Source organism: Nerophis ophidion, linkage group LG19, assembly GCF_033978795.1.
Source record: "Nerophis ophidion isolate RoL-2023_Sa linkage group LG19, RoL_Noph_v1.0, whole genome shotgun sequence".
NCBI classification, from domain to species: Eukaryota; Metazoa; Chordata; class Actinopteri; order Syngnathiformes; family Syngnathidae; genus Nerophis; species Nerophis ophidion.
The window spans coordinates 1,502,097-1,523,651 of NC_084629.1; the positions used below are offsets into that span (position 1 = coordinate 1,502,097).

At 44.8% G+C, this 21,555-nt stretch overlaps 2 protein-coding genes across 3 annotated transcripts in view; one reads left to right on the forward strand and one right to left on the reverse strand.

Annotated features, from left to right (window-relative positions):
• galnt3 (UDP-N-acetyl-alpha-D-galactosamine:polypeptide N-acetylgalactosaminyltransferase 3 (GalNAc-T3)) overlaps positions 1-6,806 on the forward strand; it is a 34,015-nt gene extending 27,209 nt beyond the window's left edge. For both annotated transcript variants that reach the window (XM_061878949.1, XM_061878948.1), the window contains 4 exons: positions 4,543-4,674; positions 4,751-4,852; positions 4,920-5,072; positions 5,153-6,806. In XM_061878949.1, coding sequence (XP_061734933.1) covers positions 4,543-4,674; positions 4,751-4,852; positions 4,920-5,072; positions 5,153-5,266 — 501 coding nt within the window. In that variant the 3' untranslated portion in view covers positions 5,267-6,806. The remainder of the gene's footprint in view (positions 1-4,542; positions 4,675-4,750; positions 4,853-4,919; positions 5,073-5,152) is intronic.
• LOC133537860 (cysteine/serine-rich nuclear protein 3-like) overlaps positions 5,762-21,555 on the reverse strand; it is a 17,196-nt gene continuing 1,402 nt past the window's right edge. The window contains exons 2-4 of the mRNA XM_061878945.1: positions 17,912-18,171; positions 12,983-13,279; positions 5,762-9,756 (exon numbers count right to left, since the gene is read on the reverse strand). Coding sequence (XP_061734929.1) covers positions 7,465-9,756; positions 12,983-13,279; positions 17,912-18,171 — 2,849 coding nt within the window. The 3' untranslated portion in view covers positions 5,762-7,464. The remainder of the gene's footprint in view (positions 9,757-12,982; positions 13,280-17,911; positions 18,172-21,555) is intronic.

The following is a 21,555-nucleotide window of genomic DNA, read 5'->3' on the forward strand; positions in this document are numbered from 1 at the left end:
ACATGGACTTAGGACAAGTGTCAACATGGACTTAGGACAAGTCTCAACATGGACTTAGGACAAGTCTCAACATGGACTTAGGACAAGTCTCAACATGGACTTAGGACAAGTCTCAACATGGACTTAGGACAAGTCTCAACATGGACTTAGGACAAGTCTCAACATGGATTTAGGACAAGTCTCAACATGGACTTAGGACAAGTGTCAACATGGACTTAGGACAAGTGTCAACATGGACTTAGGACCAGTCTCAACATGGACTTAGGACAAGTCTCAACATGGACTTAAGACAAATGTCAACATGGACTTAGGACAAGTCTCAACATGGACTTAAGACAAATGTCAACATGGACTTAGGACAAGTCTCAACATGGACTTAGGACAAGTCTCAACATGGACTTAGGACAAATGTCAACATGGACTTAGGACAAATGTCAACATGGACTTAGGACAAGTCTCAACATGGACTTAGGACAAGTGTCAACATGGACTTAGGACAGGTCTCAACATGGACTTAGGACAAGTGTCAACATGGACTTAGGACAAGTGTCAACATGGACTTAGGACAAGTGTCAACATGGACTTAGGACAAGTGTCAACATGGACTTAGGACAAGTGTCAACATGGACTTAGGACAAGTGTCAACATGGACTTAAGACAAATGGCAACATGGACTTAGGACAAGTGTCTACATGGACTTAGGACAAGTGTCTACATGGACTTAGGACAAGTGTCTACATGGACTTAAGACAAATGGCAACATGGACTTAGGACAAGTGTCAACATGGACTTAAGACAAATGGCAACATGGATTTAGGACAAGTCTCAACATGGACTTAGGACATGTCTCAACATGGAATTAGGACAAGTGTCAACATGGACTTAGGACAAGTGTCAACATGGACTTAGGACAAGTGTCAACATGGACTTAGGACAAGTGTCAACATGGACTTAGGACAAGTGTCAACATGGACTTAGGACAAGTGTCAACATGGACTTAGGACAAGTGTCAACATGGACTTAGGACAAGTGTCAACATGGACTTAGGACAAGTGTCAACATGGACTTAGGACAAGTGTCAACATGGACTTAGGACAAGTCTCAACATGGACTTAGGACAAGTCTCAACATGGACTTAGGACAAGTCTCAACATGGACTTAGGACAAGTCTCAACATGGACTTAGGACAAGTCTCAACATGGACTTAGGACAAGTCTCAACATGGACTTAGGACAAGTCTCAACATGGACTTAGGACAAGTCTCAACATGGACTTAGGACAAGTCTCAACATGGACTTAGGACAAGTCTCAACATGGACTTAGGACAAGTCTCAACATGGACTTAGGACAAGTCTCAACATGGACTTAGGACAAGTCTCAACATGGACTTAGGACAAGTCTCAACATGGACTTAGGACAAGTCTCAACATGGACTTAGGACAAGTCTCAACATGGACTTAGGACAAGTCTCAACATGGACTTAGGACAAGTGTCAACTTGGACTTAGGACAAGTGTCAACTTGGACTTAGGACAAGTGTCAACTTGGACTTAGGACAAGTCTCAACATGGACTTAGGACAAGTGTCAACATGGACTTAGGACAAGTGTCAACATGGACTTAGGACAAGTGTCAACATGGACTTAGGACAAGTGTCAACATGGACTTAGGACAAGTGTCAACATGGACTTAGGACAAGTGTCAACATGGACTTAGGACAAGTGTCAACATGGACTTAGGACAAGTGTCAACATGGACTTAGGACAAGTGTCAACATGGACTTAGGACAAGTGTCAACATGGACTTAGGACAAGTGTCAACATGGACTTAGGACAAGTGTCAACATGGACTTAGGACAAGTGTCAACATGGACTTAGGACAAGTGTCAACATGGACTTAGGACAAGTCTCAACATGGACTTAGGACAAGTCTCAACATGGACTTAGGACAAGTCTCAACATGGACTTAGGACAAGTCTCAACATGGACTTAGGACAAGTCTCATCATGGACTTAGGACAAGTGTCAACATGGACTTAGGACAAGTGTCAACATGGACTTAGGACAAGTCTCAACATGGACTCAGGACAAGTCTCAACATGGACTTAAGACAAATGGCAACATGGACTAATGTTCATGAAGTGCAGGCTATTTCACACATGAGAGCCTAAAGCTGCTAAATGTCTCACAGGTGACAGAAGGACCACACCTGACTTCACTAAGTCCTGCTATCAGTAGGCTATTAGCAAGCATGCTAATAGCCAAGCTAACCGCTAAGATAGTTTTTAACAACACCAAGAAAAGACTTGAAGTGTGCTACTGTTGTTCTTCTGGAGAAGAGTCTCTCATGAGCAGTTAGTTGTTGTTGTGTCAGCTTTGTCACAATCACTACAAGACAGTTAGTTGTTGTTGTTGTTGTGTCAGCTTTGTCACAATCACTACAAGACAGTTAGTTGTTGTTGTTGTGTCAGCTTTGTCACAATCACTACAAGACAGTTAGTTGTTGTTGTTGTGTCAGCTTTGTCACAATCACTACACGACAGTTAGTTGTTGTTGTTGTGTCAGCTTTGTCACAATCACTACAAGACAGTTAGTTGTTGTTGTTGTTGTGTCAGCTTTGTCACAATCACTACAAGACAGTTAGTTGTTGTTGTTGTGTCAGCTTTGTCACAATCACTACAAGACAGTTAGTTGTTGTTGTTGTGTCAGCTTTGTCACAATCACTACAAGACAGTTAGTTGTTGTTGTTGTGTCAGCTTTGTCACAATCACCACAAGACAGTTAGTTGTTGTTGTGTCAGCTTTGTCACAATCACTACAAGACAGTTAGTTGTTGTTGTTGTGTCAGCTTTGTCACAATCACTACAAGACAGTTAGTTGTTGTTGTTGTGTCAGCTTTGTCACAATCACTACAAGACAGTTAGTTGTTGTTGTGTCAGCTTTGTCACAATCACTACAAGACAGTTAGTTGTTGTTGTTGTGTCAGCTTTGTCACAATCACTACAAGACAGTTAGTTGTTGTTGTTGTGTCAGCTTTGTCACAATCACTACAAGACAGTTAGTTGTTGTTGTTGTCAGCTTTGTCACAATCACTACAAGACAGTTAGTTGTTGTTGTTGTGTCAGCTTTGTCACAATCACCACAAGACAGTTAGTTGTTGTTGTGTCAGCTTTGTCACAATCACTACAAGACAGTTAGTTGTTGTTGTGTCAGCTTTGTCACAATCACTACAAGACAGTTAGTTGTTGTTGTTGTGTCAGCTTTGTCACAATCACTACAAGACAGTTAGTTGTTGTTGTTGTGTCAGCTTTGTCACAATCACTACAAGACAGTTAGTTGTTGTTGTTGTGTCAGCTTTGTCACAATCACTACAAGACAGTTAGTTGTTGTTGTTGTGTCAGCTTTGTCACAATCACCACAAGACAGTTAGTTGTTGTTGTTGTGTCAGCTTTGTCACAATCACCACAAGACAGTTAGTTGTTGTTGTTGTGTCAGCTTTGTCACAATCACTACAAGACAGTTAGTTGTTGTTGTTGTGTCAGTTTTGTCACAATCACCACAAGACAGTTAGTTGTTGTTGTTGTGTCAGCTTTGTCACAATCACCACAAGACAGTTAGTTGTTGTTGTGTCAGCTTTGTCACAATCACTACAAGACAGTTAGTTGTTGTTGTGTCAGCTTTGTCACAATCACTACAAGACAGTTAGTTGTTGTTGTTGTGTCAGCTTTGTCACAATCACTACAAGACAGTTAGTTGTTGTTGTTGTGTCAGCTTTGTCACAATCACTACAAGACAGTTAGTTGTTGTTGTTGTGTCAGCTTTGTCACAATCACCACAAGACAGTTAGTTGTTGTTGTTGTGTCAGCTTTGTCACAATCACTACAAGACAGTTAGTTGTTGTTGTTGTGTCAGTTTTGTCACAATCACCACAAGACAGTTAGTTGTTGTTGTTGTGTCACTGCAAGACAGTGACACTGCAGTAGTACCGATACAGTATCTATATGTGGTGATACTAGAGTGATTAGGTGAATGTTTGAGTTTCATCCAAATGTTGTTGTTGTTGATGTTTCCAAAGTCAGTGAATAGTTCCCTGAACACAGCAGGACTATGAGGGCAGAACACAAAGGATTTAAGAGTGGTTTTCGCTGTAGTTGAGTTATTGTGTACTTTTGAGAATAAGTGCGCAGGATAAATATCGTTGCTGCTGTTAAACTAAGAATGAATAAAGTGACAAGTGCACATTTATGACTTCTGACCTCATAAACTTCACTTTGTCGCACAGCACTTGACTACGGTGCGTTCAAGGCCAGTCGACTAGAGTGGGATATTTTAGCGCTTGATGAAAGTGAAACCTTAAGAAAAACAAGCTGTGGGCTTTTGTCCTTGGATTTGCTGTTTCTAAGCATCTGAAATCCCCAACACCTGTCAAAGCAGGTATTCTTGTCAAGGAATACGTCTTAGTTGGGGTCCAAAGTCCCGAAGTGTGATCGCAGGCGTCCCTAATGTTGTGGTCCCACAAGCATCCTTTGTGTTTGTTCTTCCCCCAGAAAGCCTTCGGCGACGTCTCCAGACGTGTGGACCTCCGCACTCAGCTGCAGTGCAAAGGCTTCTCTTGGTATTTGAAGGAGGTCTACCCAGAGATCTTCATGCCTGATCTCAACCCTCAGCGCTTCGGTGCGGTAAGACCGCTTCGTCCAAACCTCTCCAGCGCTCACTCTCAACTTGTTTCAGTCTTTCTCCTGGGTTTGTGTGCAGGTGAAGAACGTGGGCAAAGACTCTTGCTTGGATGCAGGCGAGAACAACGAGGGGGGCAAACATCTGATCATGTACCCGTGTCACGGAATGGGAGGGAACCAGGTCGGTGGGCCAAAGAATTGGAGTCCTAGTTTCATCTCAATGACTTTTGTCATCCTTGCACTCGCAGTATTTTGAGTTGTCCACACATCAGGAGGTCCGCCACAACATCCAGAAGGAGCTGTGCCTGCATGGCGCCGAGGAGGCCGTCAAGCTGGAGGTGTGCCAGTACAAGGGCGGGAACACCTTGGTGGGACCGCAGCAGGAATGGCAGCTCAACCATGTCAGTTTCACCCCGAGCACATTTCTGCCCAATCCAGGACTTTTGGAGAAAACGTTGTTTTTCTTTGGCTTTTCAAATAGAAGCAGTTATTGTACTTGCCAGCAAGGGACTTGTGTCTGAGCGCCCGCTCTGAGCATCCTTCTCTGGCCGCCTGCGACCCCTCGGACCAGCACCAGCTCTGGTTCTTCATCTGACCCCTGGGACCAGCACCAGCTCTGGTTCTTCATCTGACCCCTGGGACCAGCACCAGCTCTGGTTCTTCATCTGACCCCTGGGACCAGCACCAGCTCTGGTTCTTCATCTGACCCCTGGGACCAGCACCAGCTCTGGTTCTTCATCTGACCCCTGGGACCAGCACCAGCTCTGGTTCTCCATCTGACCCCTGGGACCAGCACCAGCTCTGGTTCCTCATCTGACCCCTGGGACCAGCACCAGCTCTGGTTCTTCATCTGATCCCTGGGACCAGCACCAGCTCTGGTTCTTCATCTGACCCCTGGGACCAGCACCAGCTCTGGTTCTTCATCTGACCCCTTTCATGTATTTACCCACTTTGGGAGAACTCACCGCAGGGAGGAGATTGGACTTGAGAAAGTGAACGTCACAGACGCTTGGAAAAATGAGGGCCATTATGTGGACAAAAGTATTGGGAGGTCTACCAAGGTGTCTCTGGGGAACATTTAGTCCACAGGTTACCTGTCTTGCCCTCATTACGAGCTCTTTTCATCCCAGAGGTTGTTTGGAGTTGAGGCCAGGGTTCTTCTTTCCAAGTCATTCAAGTAGGACTTGGATTTGTACATGACATTGCTGTTCCTACAAAGCCTTGGAAAAATGAAGAGCCAATGTGTCCCAAGACTTTTGTCCATCTTGTGAGACAGCATCCAATCCAATCTCCAGATTGATCACACTTACAATTTGTGTCCTAATTAGACTGCGAGTTCAAAGCCGAAACACAAACGTGGACATGTCCTTCAAAAATGTCTTTTTATACGGCAAATGTATTCCTGTGCCTTGTTTGTTGTTTTATTCTGCATTTGTTGTTCTTTTCTAGATGCTTCTTTTACATTTTCTGACTTAGATGATTAGCAGTTGAGGAATTAATTTTATTGAATGACCACAAGTGATTGGTTTGAGATGTCATAATTGCTGCAAACCTCACCAGCCTTACATTTTTGATTCTGTGGCCAGTAATGACTGAGAAATAAACAATATAGAAATAGCTTTATTTTGTCCTGAAGCTGCTTGGACATGATTGAGGCTCATATTTTATTTTGCTAAGACTCGGGAATTGACCCTACTGGCACTGACCACCAGAGGGCGCTGCTGACCGTCTTCGCCCTCCCGGGAACATGACGTCATGACATGGATTCCAAAACCAGGTCGAAAATGAGAACGAAGACATTTTTTTAATTTACAATTTACGATCAAATAAAAGCTACCACATTGTGCAAAACATGCATTCCACAAATCTTAAATTAAAAAAGTGAAGCTTTACAACACAGCAAATGACTCAATATTGACTTTCCACAATAAATACACAATTCAATATAATCATTCAAGCTAAATATGAGAGAATAAATACAAGAGCTCAGAATCTACACTGGCAGCTTTGGCCAAAACACACAAGTCCAATATTGGGATTATTAAGACATTTCTTTTGGGACTTTAAGAAGTGCATTTTCCTTTTCCAATGGCTCATCTCGACAAATTAATTTGATTAAACTCCTCTTTTACTAAGCTGTGATTGTCATCTTTTTGATGCAAGTCCTGGCAATTTTTAGGGCAGCGAGACGCAGCAAACATTATCATTGCAGCATCAAACTGTGACAACATCCATAATCAGCAAACACATCACTTAGGACGCACTTTTGGATCTTACTTGCTGTCTTCAGTAGGAATTTGGATCTGAACGTTTGGAGACATTTCAAAGTGCTAATAATGAATATGCTTGAATGATAAAAAAACAAACAAACCCACTTATCCACCGTTCCAGTCTTGGTAAACAACATCTTGGCCTTCAATCTCACCTTTGCTGCTCCCAGTCTACAAAGTCATGCTCTTCAAGCCCTAGAAAAGCATAGAACAGTCGGCAAAAACAAGCACAATATTTAGGGACTCCATCTTTGTCTTCTGGCAGACAGCTTTTCTTCCCCTGCACTCACGCCGAGAAGGACATGCGTGGAAAAGAGAAGAAGACGTTTACATTTCAGTCCTAAGCAAAGTCCAACCAAGTGACACACAAACATAGAAAAGAATCAAAGACGGCCGGATGTCCTCAAAGTTGCAGTGGGGACTAAACCCGGGATGTCGCTGATGGAAACACACCTGGGGGTCCAACGCAAAAGGCCAGCGATGTGCCTCCTTCAAAAGAACACAACTTCACTCACACCGTCTTTCACACGGCCGGGAGAGACAACTTCTTGCTGCTGATCGCTAGGAACTTCAGCTCGGGATGTGTCTTCACGTTGTGCGACTGTGTCTTCACGTTGTGCGACTGTGTCTTCACGTTGTGCGACTGTGTCTTCTCGTTGTGCGACTGTGTCTTCTCGTTGTGCGACTGTGTCTTCTCGTTGTGCGACTGTGTCGACTCCTGTGTCTTCTCGTTGTGCGACTGTGTCTTCACGTTGTGCGACTGTGTCGACTCCTGTGTGTTCACGTTGTGCGACTGTGTCGACTCCTGTGTCTTCTCGTTGTGCGACTGTGTTGACTCCTGTGTGTTCACATTGTGCGACTGTGTCTTCTCGTTGTGCGACTGTGTCTTCACGTTGTGCAACTGTGTTTTCATGTTGTGCGACTGTGTCTTCTCGTTGTGCGACTGTGTCGACTCCTGTGTCTTCTCGTTGTGCCACTGTGTCGACACCTGTGTGTTCACGTTGTGCGACTGTGTCGACTCCTGTGTCTTCTCGTTGTGCGACTGTGTCGACACCTTTGTGTTCACGTTGTGCGACTGTGTCGACTCCTGTGTCTTCTCGTTGTGCGACTGTGTCGACACCTGTGTGTTCACGTTGTGCGACTGTGTCGACTCCTGTGTGTTCACGTCGTGCGACTGTGTCAACTCCTGTGTGTTTACGTTGTGTGACTGTGTCAACTCGTGTGTGTTCACGTTGTGCAACTGTGTCGACTCCTGTGTGTTTACGTTGTGTGACTGTGTCAACTCGTGTGTGTTCACATTGTGCGACTGTGTCGACTCCTGTGTCTTCACGTTGTGCAACTGTGTCAACTCATGTGTGTTCACGTTGTGCGACTGTGTCGACTCATGTGTGTTCACGTTGTGCGACTGTGTCGACTCTTGTGTGTTCACTTTGTGTGACTGTGTCAACTCATGTGTGTTTACGTTGTGCGACTGTGTCGACTCATGTGTGTTCACGTTGTGCGACTGTGTCGACTCATGTGTGTTCATGTTGTGCGACTGTGTCGACTCCTGTGTGTTCACGTTGTGTGACTGTGTCAACTCGTGTGTGTTCACGTTGTGCAACTGTGTCGACTCCTGTGTGTTTACGTTGTGCGACTGTGTCGACTCATGTGTGTTCATGTTGTGCGACTGTGTCGACTCACGTGTGTTCACATTGTGTGACTGTGTCGACTCATGTGTGTTCATGTTGTGCGACTGTGTCGACTCACGTGTGTTCACATTGTGTGACTGTGTCAACTCGTGTGTGTTCACGTTGTGCAACTGTGTCGACTCCTGTGTGTTTACGTTGTGCGACTGTGTCGACTCATGTGTGTTCATGTTGTGCAACTGTGTCAACTCATGTGTGTTCACATTGTGCGATTGTGTCAACTCATGTGTGTTCACGTTGTGCGACTGTGTCGACTCACATGTGTTCACGTTGTGCGACTGTGTCAACTCGTGTGTGTTCACGTTGTGTGACTGTGTCGACACCTGTGTGTTGATGTTGTGTGACTGTATCGACTCATGTGTGTTCATATTGTGCGGCTGTGTGTTATTGTTGTTGTTGTTGAGGAAGTTGTGAAAGTGCGTGTGGTTCTCCAGTGGGTACATGAAGTCCACTTTGGACAGCTGGTCCTGCTGGTCCTGCTGGTCCTGCTGGTCCTGCCTGGGTGTGCCACAGGTGGAGACTTGGGGATATTGATCCAGGGTCGGATGGGAGACTTGAGGGTATTGATCCAGGATCTGATGGGAGAAGGCCCCTGTGCTGATTGGCTCTTGGAATGAGGTCACGTGTGCTTTAGGGGCGGAGCTAGAAGCCCCCAGCTGATAGTAGTCACCTGGGGAAGAGTTAGTCAGGTAAGTGTGCAGGTGGTGTCCGTAGCCCAGCAGGGGGGTCAAGGGCACCACCTGGCTGTGACCTGAGTCTGACCTCTCCTCTTCATCCTCCTCCTCCTCCTCACTGTGGACTAAGGTGTGAGTGCTGGAATCAGAAATGCTGCTGAAAACGCTGCTGCTGTCCTCCTCTTCCTCCTCGTCATCCTCCTCCTCCTCCTCCTCCTCCATCACGTCGGGCAGAGCGAAGTCCAACCTGTGCTGGGACTGCTCCAGAGGGTGGTTGCCGTGGTAACCGTTGGGGGGGGCGCGCTGCTCCTGCTCCCGACTCCTGTCCATCTGCATCCTCATGATGGTGTGCAGGAAGTGCGTCCGCACTCGGACGGGGTTGAACTCCACCCGGCCGCTGGAGTTGCTGCAGCCGTCCTTGCTGCAGCCGCAGGGGAAGGACATGCGGTCCACCTGAAGGAAAGTCAACTTGGGTCAGGTTCTTCCTAGTCTGCCATCATTCATCACATACAAGCACAGCATTTATCATGTCACTGTTGGGGCTCCTTTTTTCCATGTGTGGATGGCTGCTTGGGAAGCTGGCACAGTGTTTACATATATGACTCATATTCTGTTGCTACCGCTACCAAAATGGATGTCCATACTTTGCTACATTTTTAGTTGATTGATTGAAACTTGTATTAGTAGATTGTACAGTACAGTACATATTAGATTGGACAGTACAGTACATATTAGATTGTACAGTACAGTACATATTAGATTGTACAGTACAGTACATATTAGATTACACAGTACAGTACATATTAGATTGCACAGTACAGTACATATTAGATTGTACAGTACAGTACATATTAGATTGCACAGTACAGTACATATTAGATTGTACAGTACAGTACATATTAGATTACACAGTACAGTACATATTAGATTGCACAGTACAGTACATATTAGATTGTACAGTACAGTACATATTAGATTGTACAGTACAGTACATATTAGATTGCACAGTACAGTACATATTAGATTGTACAGTACAGTACATATTAGATTGTACAGTACAGTACATATTAGATTACACAGTACAGTACATATTAGATTGCACAGTACAGTACATATTAGATTGTACAGTACAGTACATATTAGATTGCACAGTACAGTACATATTAGATTGTACAGTACAGTACATATTAGATTACACAGTACAGTACATATTAGATTGCACAGTACAGTACATATTAGATTGTACAGTACAGTACATATTAGATTGTACAGTACAGTACATATTAGATTGTACAGTACAATACATATTAGATTGCACAGTACAGTACATATTAGATTGTACAGTACAGTACATATTATTAATAGATTGCACAGTACAGTACATATTAGATTGTACAGTACAGTACATATTATTAATAGATTACACAGTACAGTACATATTAGATTGCACAGTACAGTACATATTAGATTGTACAGTACAGTACATATTAGATTGTACAGTACAGTACATATTAGATTGTACAGTACAATACATATTAGATTGCACAGTACAGTACATATTAGATTGTACAGTACAGTACATATTAGATTACACAGTACAGTACATATTAGATTGCACAGTACAGTACATATTAGATTGTACAGTACAGTACATATTAGATTGTACAGTACAGTACATATTAGATTGTACAGTACAATACATATTAGATTGCACAGTACAGTACATATTAGATTGTACAGTACAGTACATATTATTAATAGATTGCACAGTACAGTACATATTAGATTGCACAGTACAGTACATATTATTAGTAGATTGCACAGTACAGTACATATTAGATTGTGCAGTACAGTACATATTAGATTGCACAGTACAGTACATATTAGATTGTACAGTACAATACATATTAGATTGCACAGTACAGTACATATTAGATTGTACAGTACAGTACATATTATTAGTAGATTGCACAGTACAGTACATATTAGATTGTACAGTACAGTACATATTAGATTGTACAGTACAGTACATATTAGATTACACAGTACAGTACATATTAGATTGCACAGTACAGTACATATTAGATTGTACAGTACAGTACATATTAGATTGTACAGTACAGTACATATTAGATTGTACAGTACAGTACATATTAGATTGTACAGTACAATACATATTAGATTGCACAGTACAGTACATATTAGATTGTACAGTACAGTACATATTATTAATAGATTGCACAGTACAGTACATATTAGATGTCACAGTACAGTACATATTATTAGTAGATTGCACAGTACAGTACATATTAGATTGTGCAGTACAGTACATATTAGATTGCACAGTACAGTACATATTATTAATAGATTGCACAGTACAGTACATATTAGATTGTGCAGTACAGTACATATTAGATTGCACAGTACAGTACATATCATTAATAGATTGCACAGTACAGTACATATTAGATTGCACAGTACAGTACATATCATTAATAGATTGCACAGTACAGTACATATTAGATTGCACAGTACAGTACATATTATTAGTAGATTGCACAGTACAGTACATATTAGATTGTGCAGTACAGTACATATTAGATTGCACAGTACAGTACATATTATTAATAGATTGCACAGTACAGTACATATTATTAGTAGATTGCACAGTACAGTACATATTCCGTAACACCCCCATAAGTTTTTCAACTTGTTTAAGTCGGGGTCCACTTCATCAATTCATGGTAAATAAAGGGGAGAACAAAAAATGTCATTATTGTCTTTATTATAACAAAAAGGTTAGTGTACATGAAACATATGTTTATTATTCTCGTTTAGTCCTTCAATAAAATAGTCAACTTGTCTTTTAGTAGTAAGTAAACAAACAGACTCCTAATTATGCAGTAACATATTGTCTCATTAATCAACAACTTAATAAACACATTCAGTTTTGATACATTAAATCAATTAATTTCATAAACAGACTCCTAATTATGCATATTGTCTCATTTCTACACCGAGTATTTTGTACACATTATGAGGGACAAACTGTAAAAATTGATTATTCATCTACTTGTTCATTTGTTCACAATTTGAACAAATAAATGACAGGATGAAACATGTTCTTGTTTGACAATAAAGTTGCATTTGTGCAGAAGTATGAAGCTCTTTTTGAAGCAGGTTTCAATCCACCTTTGATTATTTCCTGACTTCAAAAACGTGATGAATCTGATTATAAAAATGAGTGCAATTATTAAAAGGCAAAGCTTTGTGTTGATATTAACCAACAATGGTATTAATATTCAGCTTTTTCTCATCACATGAAGCCTTTCTGCTTTATTTCTCAGTTTGTGATTGTATTTTACGAAGTGACTTTTAGAATGGGTTCCCTGATGGAGAACCTGGAGTCCACCTGGCCTGCATGACTCCACCTTCTCATGTTTGATGTCTTGTTTAGGCTTTTGAACGCAACCTTGCTGCTTCCCTCCTGGCCAGCTCGCCCTTGGAAAAGAGATCTTGGATCTTCCCCCGCCTGACTAAGGACTAAATAAGTGGAGGATTGTGTCGCAGGTGAAGAAGCAGGACGCTCCAGCTTATTGTCGGCAGCAAAGAGGACGGAGGAGAGATGTCATTGACTTGGGAAATGTTGGAGAGGGTGAAGCGAGACGGAAGATCTGACCTGGCACTTGATTCCAGCCTTGCTGCAGGCGCAGGTCTCGGGCTCACAGAAGATCCTGCAGTCACAGCCGCAGTCCTCGCGGGACATCCTGATGGCCCGAAGTTCATGCTTCTCTTCCACGTCGATCTTCTTCACGCCCGAAGTGCGCAGCAGAGCCCGCCTCTTTTTGGTGGTGAGCGGCTGCAGGAAGAAGTATTCGTCCACTTCCGTGTTGTCCAGGTCGATGTCGTCATCGGAAATGTCCTCGGCGGTGAGAGCGTCGGCCTCCTCCGACTCCACCGTGCCGTTCTTGGTCAGCTTCAACGAGACAATGCAGAAGATGCAAGAGTGACTGTGAATGTAGTTGATTTAGAAGAACAGACATAAACTAGTGCCCCAAGTATGCTACGTCACAGAGGGGGGCCGTGCCAGCAACCTGAGGGTTCCTGGTTCCATCCCCACCTTCTACCAACCTCCTCACCTCCCTTGTGTCCTTGAGCAAGACACCTCACCCTTGCTCCTGATGGTGGTTAGGGCCTTGCATGGCACATCAGTGTGTGAATGTGTGTGTGAATGTGGAAGTAGTGTCAAAGCGCTTTGAGTACCTTGAAGGTAGAATAGTGCTATACAAGTACAACCCACTTACAGTCCCAACATGAAGACACTTTAGGGCAGGGGTCGGCAACCCAAAATGTTGACAGATTGGACCAAAAAAACTGAAAAGTAATCTCTCTGGAGCCGCAAAAAATTGAAAGTGTTATAATGGCAACACATGATGTAAATATGCCAGATAAGGAGTCCAGAACAAGTCAATACTGTATCAACTAAGCTCACCTTTGTGCATTTATGCACAGTATAAAACATTTGGTGGACAAGATGAGACAAAGGAGTGGCAAAAAGCAGGTCTTTCTGTTGCAGCGTCGGAGAAAGTTGTTGAGTCACAGTCCACACAACGCTGAGTTCAAGGGCTGCTGAAATTAGTCGGACAAAACGGCACTTGCCAAATTTTCTCATAAGAACACAAACATTAAGTGGTGGGTTTTCTAACAATTAGGGAGGTTTGTGTTGTGTGTGTCTTCCTACACAAACCATATTACAACTAAAAATATATTGTATATCTCTTTTTTACCATTTTCATACATTTTCAAAAAGCTCCATGGAGCCACCAGGGTGGCGCTCAGGAGCCACCAGGGTGGCGCTCAGGAGCCACCAGGGTGGCGCTCAGGAGCCACCAGGGTGGCGCTCAGGAGCCACCAGGGTGCCGCTCAGGAGCCACCAGGGTGGCGCTCAGGAGCCACCAGGGTGGCGCTCAGGAGCCACCAGGGTGCCGCTCAGGAGCCACCAGGGTGGCGCTCAGGAGCCACCAGGGTGGCGCTCAGGAGCCACCAGGGTGCTGCTCAGGAGCCACCAGGGTGGCGCTCAGGAGCCACCAGGGTGGCGCTCAGGAGCCACCAGGGTGCCGCTCAGGAGCCACCAGGGTGGCGCTCAGGAGCCACCAGGGTGGCGCTCAGGAGCCACCAGGGTGGCGCTCAGGAGCCACCAGGGTGGCGCTCAGGAGCCACCAGGGTGCCGCTCAGGAGCCACCAGGGTGGCGCTCAGGAGCCACCAGGGTGCCGCTCAGGAGCCACCAGGGTGGCGCTCAGGAGCCACCAGGGTGCCGCTCAGGAGCCACCAGGGTGGCGCTCAGGAGCCACCAGGGTGGCGCTCAGGAGCCACCAGGGTGGCGCTCAGGAGCCACCAGGGTGGCGCTCAGGAGCCACCAGGGTGGCGCTCAGGAGCCACCAGGGTGGCGCTCAGGAGCCACCAGGGTGGCGCTCAGGAGCCACCAGGGTGCCGCTCAGGAGCCACCAGGGTGGCGCTCAGGAGCCACCAGGGTGGCGCTCAGGAGCCACCAGGGTGGATTTGGATTTGTTTTTGTATTTTAAAGATAAGAAACGCTTGAAAGATGCGGCTAATGGGTGTTGTAGCGATCTGTGGGGGGTGAGGGGGGGGGGTTGCTGATGACATCAGCCTCACCTCTCCACAGGTGAGCACAATCAGCCTAATTGGCACAGGTGAGCACAATCGGCCTAATTGGCACAGGTGAGCACAATCGGCCTAATTGGCACAGGTGAGCACAATCGGCCTAATTGGCACAGGTGAGCACAATCGGCCTAATTGGCACAGGTGAGCACAATCGGCCTAATTGGCACAGGTGAGCACAATCGGCCTAATTGGCACAGGTGAGCACAATCGGCCTAATTGACACAGGTGAGCACAATCGGCCTAATTGACAGCTCACACCAGCACTCCAGAAAAGTTTGGCTGCTCAGAACTTAGTCCAGCGGTCTTGCAGAGCAGCAACATCACAAAGTAAATCTTTGGACTAAAAGGCATTGGAAAAAAAGAAAAGATGAAAGAGGCTACAGGTAAGCTCACCTCTTTTTCCTGGGCCCAAACTAAGTGTTTGGACCCCAGAAGCCTCAATCTGCGCTTAGGGAGCAAACCAATCAGATGTATTGTTTGTTAAATGCTGCCTGTTGAGAGCTTCAAAGGTCACGCTCCTTGGTCTGCTTTACACTTCTTCAATTGTCGAAGGTCAATTATGCAAGTAGTCAAATGTAACCTGGCTCACAAAACACCATTAAATAGCACTTCTATTTATTTTCGGCGTTTAAGCTGTCCTTGCGTCCGTCATTACGTCACTCGGTCACGTGACCGCATGCGTCATTACGTCACTCAGTCACGTGACCTAATGCGGCAAGCATAAAACCCGGTAGTGGGTTGCTCTTGGGAAGAGCGAGAAAGACACGCTGGGCGAGGTTGCTGCAAGTATGTGACCCTGAGGTAGCTTCATGTATGTGACTCTGGGCGAGGTTGCTGCAGGTTTGTGACCCTGAGCGAGGTTGCTGCAGGTTTGTGACCCTGAGCGAGGTTGCTGCAGGTTTGTGACCCTGAACGAGGTTGCTGCAGGTATGTGACCCTGGGCGAGGTTGCTGCAGGTATGTGACCCTGAGCGAGGTTGCTGCAGGTATGTGACCCTGGGCGAGGTTGCTGCAGGTTTGTGAACCTGGGCGAGGTTGCTGCAGGTATGTGACCCTGGGCGAGGTTGCTGCAGGTTTGTGACCCTGAGCGAGGTTGCTGCAGGTATGTGACCCTGGGCGAGGTTGCTGCAGGTTTGTGACCCTGAGCGAGGTTGCTGCAGGTATGTGACCCTGGGCGAGGTTGCCGCAGGTATGTGACCCTGGGCGAAGGAACTCAGGATAAGCAACCACAGTCCCCCGCTCTACCAACTGAGCTATCGAAGGGATTAGCTGTCACTGCTTTTCAATGTAAGCAGATGGTTGTGTGGGTGGGACAATGCTGGGTGCTGAGGCAGAAGAAGCAAAGCAGCTTGTCAAGACTTTAGCTTAGAAAACCCCCCGTATTGAAACTGTTCAATACAAATACACGCACCGTTACAGCCTTACTAACAGATCGAGTAGAAACTTTGAGAGAACTGATGAAACGACAAGGAAATGAACACAAATACCTTTTTTATTTATATAAGATCAAAATATTGCCACACGGCAGGAATCTTTTTTTAGGCCTATGTCTGCTCCATGATCTCTGACCTCCATAAATGACAAAGCAGAGAAGTAGGAGGATTCTGTTAGCAGCAGCAGCTCCTTGACAAACACACTTCCTTCTAAACTTAGGCTGGCGTGCAGACTTCAGTGCGACACAGTTGGCGCATCAGTCATGTGACCCAAACAGCTCATGATTGATCACGTGACTTCCTAAACACAACATGTGCGCCGACACAGGGTTTCATTCTGTGAGCTCGACACAGGTGCTGATGTTGGACCCATCAATGTCATTTACTCTTTTACTTACTACTTCTACACTGCTTTATTCAAGTTACATACAGGTTACACACACACACACACACACATATATATATATATATGTGTGTGTGTGTGTGTATAATATACATATGGACATACGCATTATATACAGCGTATGTGTATATATATATATATACACAGGATGGACCTGGCTGCTAAAGTGCTACGTGGCTTTAGGATGGACCTGGCTGCTAAAGTGCTACGTGGCTTTAGGATGGACCTGGCTGCTAAAGTGCTACGTGGCTTTAGGATGGACCTGGCTGCTAAAGTGCTACGTGGCTTTAGGATGGACCTGGCTGCTAAAGTGCTACGTGGCTTTAGGATGGACCTGGCTGCTAAAGTGCTACGTGGCTTTAGGATGGACCTGGCTGCTAAAGTGCTACGTGGCTTTAGGATGGACCTGGCTGCTAAAGTGCTACGTGGCTTTAGGATGGACCTGGCTGCTAAAGTTCTACGTGGCTTTAGGATGGACCTGGCTGCTAAAGTGCTACGTGGCTTTAGGATGGACCTGGCTGCTAAAGTGCTACGTGGCTTTAGGATGGACCTGGCTGCTAAAGTGCTACGTGGCTTTAGGATGGACCTGGCTGCTAAAGTGCTACGTGGCTTTAGGATGGACCTGGCTGCTAAAGTGCTACGTGGCTTTAGGATGGACCTGGCTGCTAAAGTTCTACGTGGCTTTAGGATGGACCTGGCTGCTAAAATGCTACGTGGCTTTAGGATGGACCTGGCTGCTAAAGTGCTACGTGGCTTTAGGATGGACCTGGCTGCTAAAGTTCTACGTGGCTTTAGGATGGACCTGGCTGCTAAAGTTCTACGTGGCTTTAGGATGGACCTGGCTGCTAAAATGCTACGTGGCTTTAGGATGGACCTGGCTGCTAAAGTGCTACGTGGCTTTAGGATGGACCTGGCTGCTAAAGTGCTACGTGGCTTTAGGATGGACCTGGCTGCTAAAGTGCTACAACTGTAACCCCTGGCATGTGGCACAAGTGGTCCTAAAAGCCAGAATGGGGCAAGAGAACAATTTAGTTTGGGGCCAAAAAAAGCTTGGGGCAAACTCAAACTAGCAGCAAGTGAGTGACCTCACCTTGACCTTGATGGAGTTGAGCTTCTCCTCCTTCAGGTGTTCTCTCAGCAGGCCTCGATGGAGTCTCTCCTGCTCCGTGGCAAACTCCCCCAGTGAGAAGTGTCTCACCCAGCTGTGGTGCTCAGACATGCCCAGAGTGCTGCCACCCTGGCTGGGCACGCTGGTGAAGCCCTGGCACCGGCTGAAGTAGAACACCGTCACCTTCTCAAAGTGGACTCTCCTCCTCGGGCACACACGCTTCTCCCTCTTCAGGATGGAGCCTGCAGGGGAGGAGGAGGAGGAGGAGACATCACATCCTCCTCTTCTTCTTCTACTCATGCACTTTTTCAAAGGAGGAGGAGACATCACATCCTGCTCTTCTTCTTCTTCTACTACTCATGCACTTTTTCAAAGGAGGAGGAGACATCACATCCTGCTCTTCTTCTACTACTCATGCACTTTTTCAAAGGAGGAGGAGACATCACATCCTCCTCTTCTTCTTCTTCTTCTACTACTCATGCACTTTTTCAAAGGAGGAGGAGACATCACATCCTGCTCTTCTTCTTCTTCTACTACTCATGCACTTTTTCAAAGGAGGAGGAGACATCACATCCTGCTCTTCTTCTTCTTCTTCTACTACTCATGCACTTTTTCAAAGGAGGAGGAGACATCACATCCTCCTCTTCTTCTTCTTCTACTACTCATGCACTTTTTCAAAGGAGGAGGAGACATCACATCCTCCTCTTCTTCTTCTTCTACTACTCATGCACTTTTTCAAAGGAGGAGGAGACATCACATCCTGCTCTTCTTCTACTACTCATGCACTTTTTCAAAGGAGGAGGAGACATCACATCCTGCTCTTCTTCTACTTCTACTACTCATGCACTTTTTCAAAGGAGGAGGAGACATCACATCCTGCTCTTCTTCTACTACTCATGCACTTTTTCAAAGGAGGAGGAGACATCACATCCTGCTCTTCTTCTACTACTCATGCACTTTTTCAAAGGAGGAGGAGACATCACATCCTCCTCTTCTTCTTCTTCTTCTACTACTCATGCACTTTTTCAAAGGAGGAGGAGACATCACATCCTGCTCTTCTTCTTCTTCTACTACTCATGCACTTTTTCAAAGGAGGAGGAGACATCACATCCTGCTCTTCTTCTTCTTCTTCTACTACTCATGCACTTTTTCAAAGGAGGAGGAGACATCACATCCTCCTCTTCTTCTTCTTCTACTACTCATGCACTTTTTCAAAGGAGGAGGAGACATCACATCCTCCTCTTCTTCTTCTACTACTACTCATGCACTTCTTCTTCTTCAGAGGAGGAGACATCACATCCTCCTCTTCTTCTTCTTCTACTACTCATGCACTTTTTCAAAGGAGGAGGAGACATCACATCCTGCTCTTCTTCTACTACTCATGCACTTTTTCAAAGGAGGAGGAGACATCACATCCTGCTCTTCTTCTACTTCTACTACTCATGCACTTTTTCAAAGGAGGAGGAGACATCACATCCTGCTCTTCTTCTACTACTCATGCACTTTTTCAAAGGAGGAGGAGACATCACATCCTCCTCTTCTTCTTCTTCTTCTACTACTCATGCACTTTTTCAAAGGAGGAGGAGACATCACATCCTGCTCTTCTTCTTCTTCTACTACTCATGCACTTTTTCAAAGGAGGAGGAGACATCACATCCTGCTCTTCTTCTTCTTCTTCTACTACTCATGCACTTTTTCAAAGGAGGAGGAGACATCACATCCTCCTCTTCTTCTTCTTCTACTACTCATGCACTTTTTCAAAGGAGGAGGAGACATCACATCCTCCTCTTCTTCTTCTTCTACTACTACTCATGCACTTTTTCAAAGGAGGAGGAGACATCACATCCTCCTCTTCTTCTTCTTCTACTACTCATGCACTTTTTCAAAGGAGGAGGAGACATCACATCCTGCTCTTCTTCTTCTTCTTCTACTACTCATGCACTTTTTCAAAGGAGGAGGAGACATCACATCCTCCTCTTCTTCTTCTTCTACTACTCATGCACTTTTTCAAAGGAGGAGGAGACATCACATCCTCCTCTTCTTCTTCTTCTTCTACTACTCATGCACTTTTTCAAAGGAGGAGGAGACATCACATCCTCCTCTTCTTCTTCTTCTACTACTCATGCACTTTTTCAAAGGAGGAGGAGACATCACATCCTCCTCTTCTTCTTCTTCTTCTACTACTCATGCACTTTTTCAAAGGAGGAGGAGACATCACATCCTCCTCTTCTTCTTCTTCTACTACTCATGCACTTTTTCAAAGGAGGAGGAGACATCACATCCTCCTCTTCTTCTTCTTCTACTACTCATGCACTTTTTCAAAGGAGGAGGAGACATCACATCCTCCTCTTCTTCTTCTTCTACTACTCATGCACTTTTTCAAAGGAGGAGGAGACATCACATCCTCCTCTTCTTCTTCTTCTACTACTCATGCACTTTTTCAAAGGAGGAGGAGACATCACATCCTCCTCTTCTTCTTCTTCTACTACTCATGCACTTTTTCAAAGGAGGAGGAGACATCACATCCTCCTCTTCTTCTTCTTCTTCTACTACTCATGCACTTTTTCAAAGGAGGAGGAGACATCACATCCTCCTCTTCTTCTTCTTCTACTACTCATGCACTTTTTCAAAGGAGGAGGAGACATCACATCCTCCTCTTCTTCTTCTTCTACTACTCATGCACTTTTTCAAAGGAGGAGGAGACATCACATCCTCCTCTTCTTCTTCTTCTACTACTCATGCACTTTTTCAAAGGAGGAGGAGACATCACATCCTCCTCTTCTTCTTCTTCTACTACTCATGCACTTTTTCAAAGGAGGAGGAGACATCACATCCTCCTCTTCTTCTTCTTCTTCTACTACTCATGCACTTTTTCAAAGGAGGAGGAGACATCACATCCTCCTCTTCTTCTTCTACTACTACTCATGCACTTTTTCAAAGGAGGAGGAGACATCACATCCTGCTCTTCTTCTTCTTCTTCTACTACTCATGCACTTCTTCTTCTTCAGAGGAGGAGACATCACATCCTCCTCTTCTTCACTTCCATGGTGGAGGCTTTTACCACAAGATGGCGCCAAGTCACATGTTAATAGAATAGAACTATACTGTCAAAGAATTTCAGGAAATCCCGAATTTCTAGTAAAACCTAAAAAAATTAGCTGGTTTGAGCGACACTTTTTGTATCTGCAGGCATCCTTTCAGTCATCTGACCACTGACTACAGGCCAGTCTAGTACCAGACTGCCAGACATTAGCTACACCTGCACCATCTAGGCCACATTTTTACAAGGTAATAATACAAGATCATAAATATGAGCATAGCAGGAAGTGTCAGGTAATAATAAAATATGAATATGAGGAAGTGTCAATATCATTTATCATTTGCACTTTAGGAGAAAGTTATGTGCAAGTTTCACTTTTGCATCCCATTGCACATAACTGTGGTGAGTTCAAAGACCCTTCATTAAAGTTTACACACAAAAGTGTTTTTAAAGATGGGGGAGACTTAAAGGCCTACTAAAAGCCACTACTAGCCACCACGCAGTCTGATAGTTTATATATCAATGATGAAATATTAACATTGCAACACATGACAATACGGCCGCTTTAGTTTACTAAATTGCAATT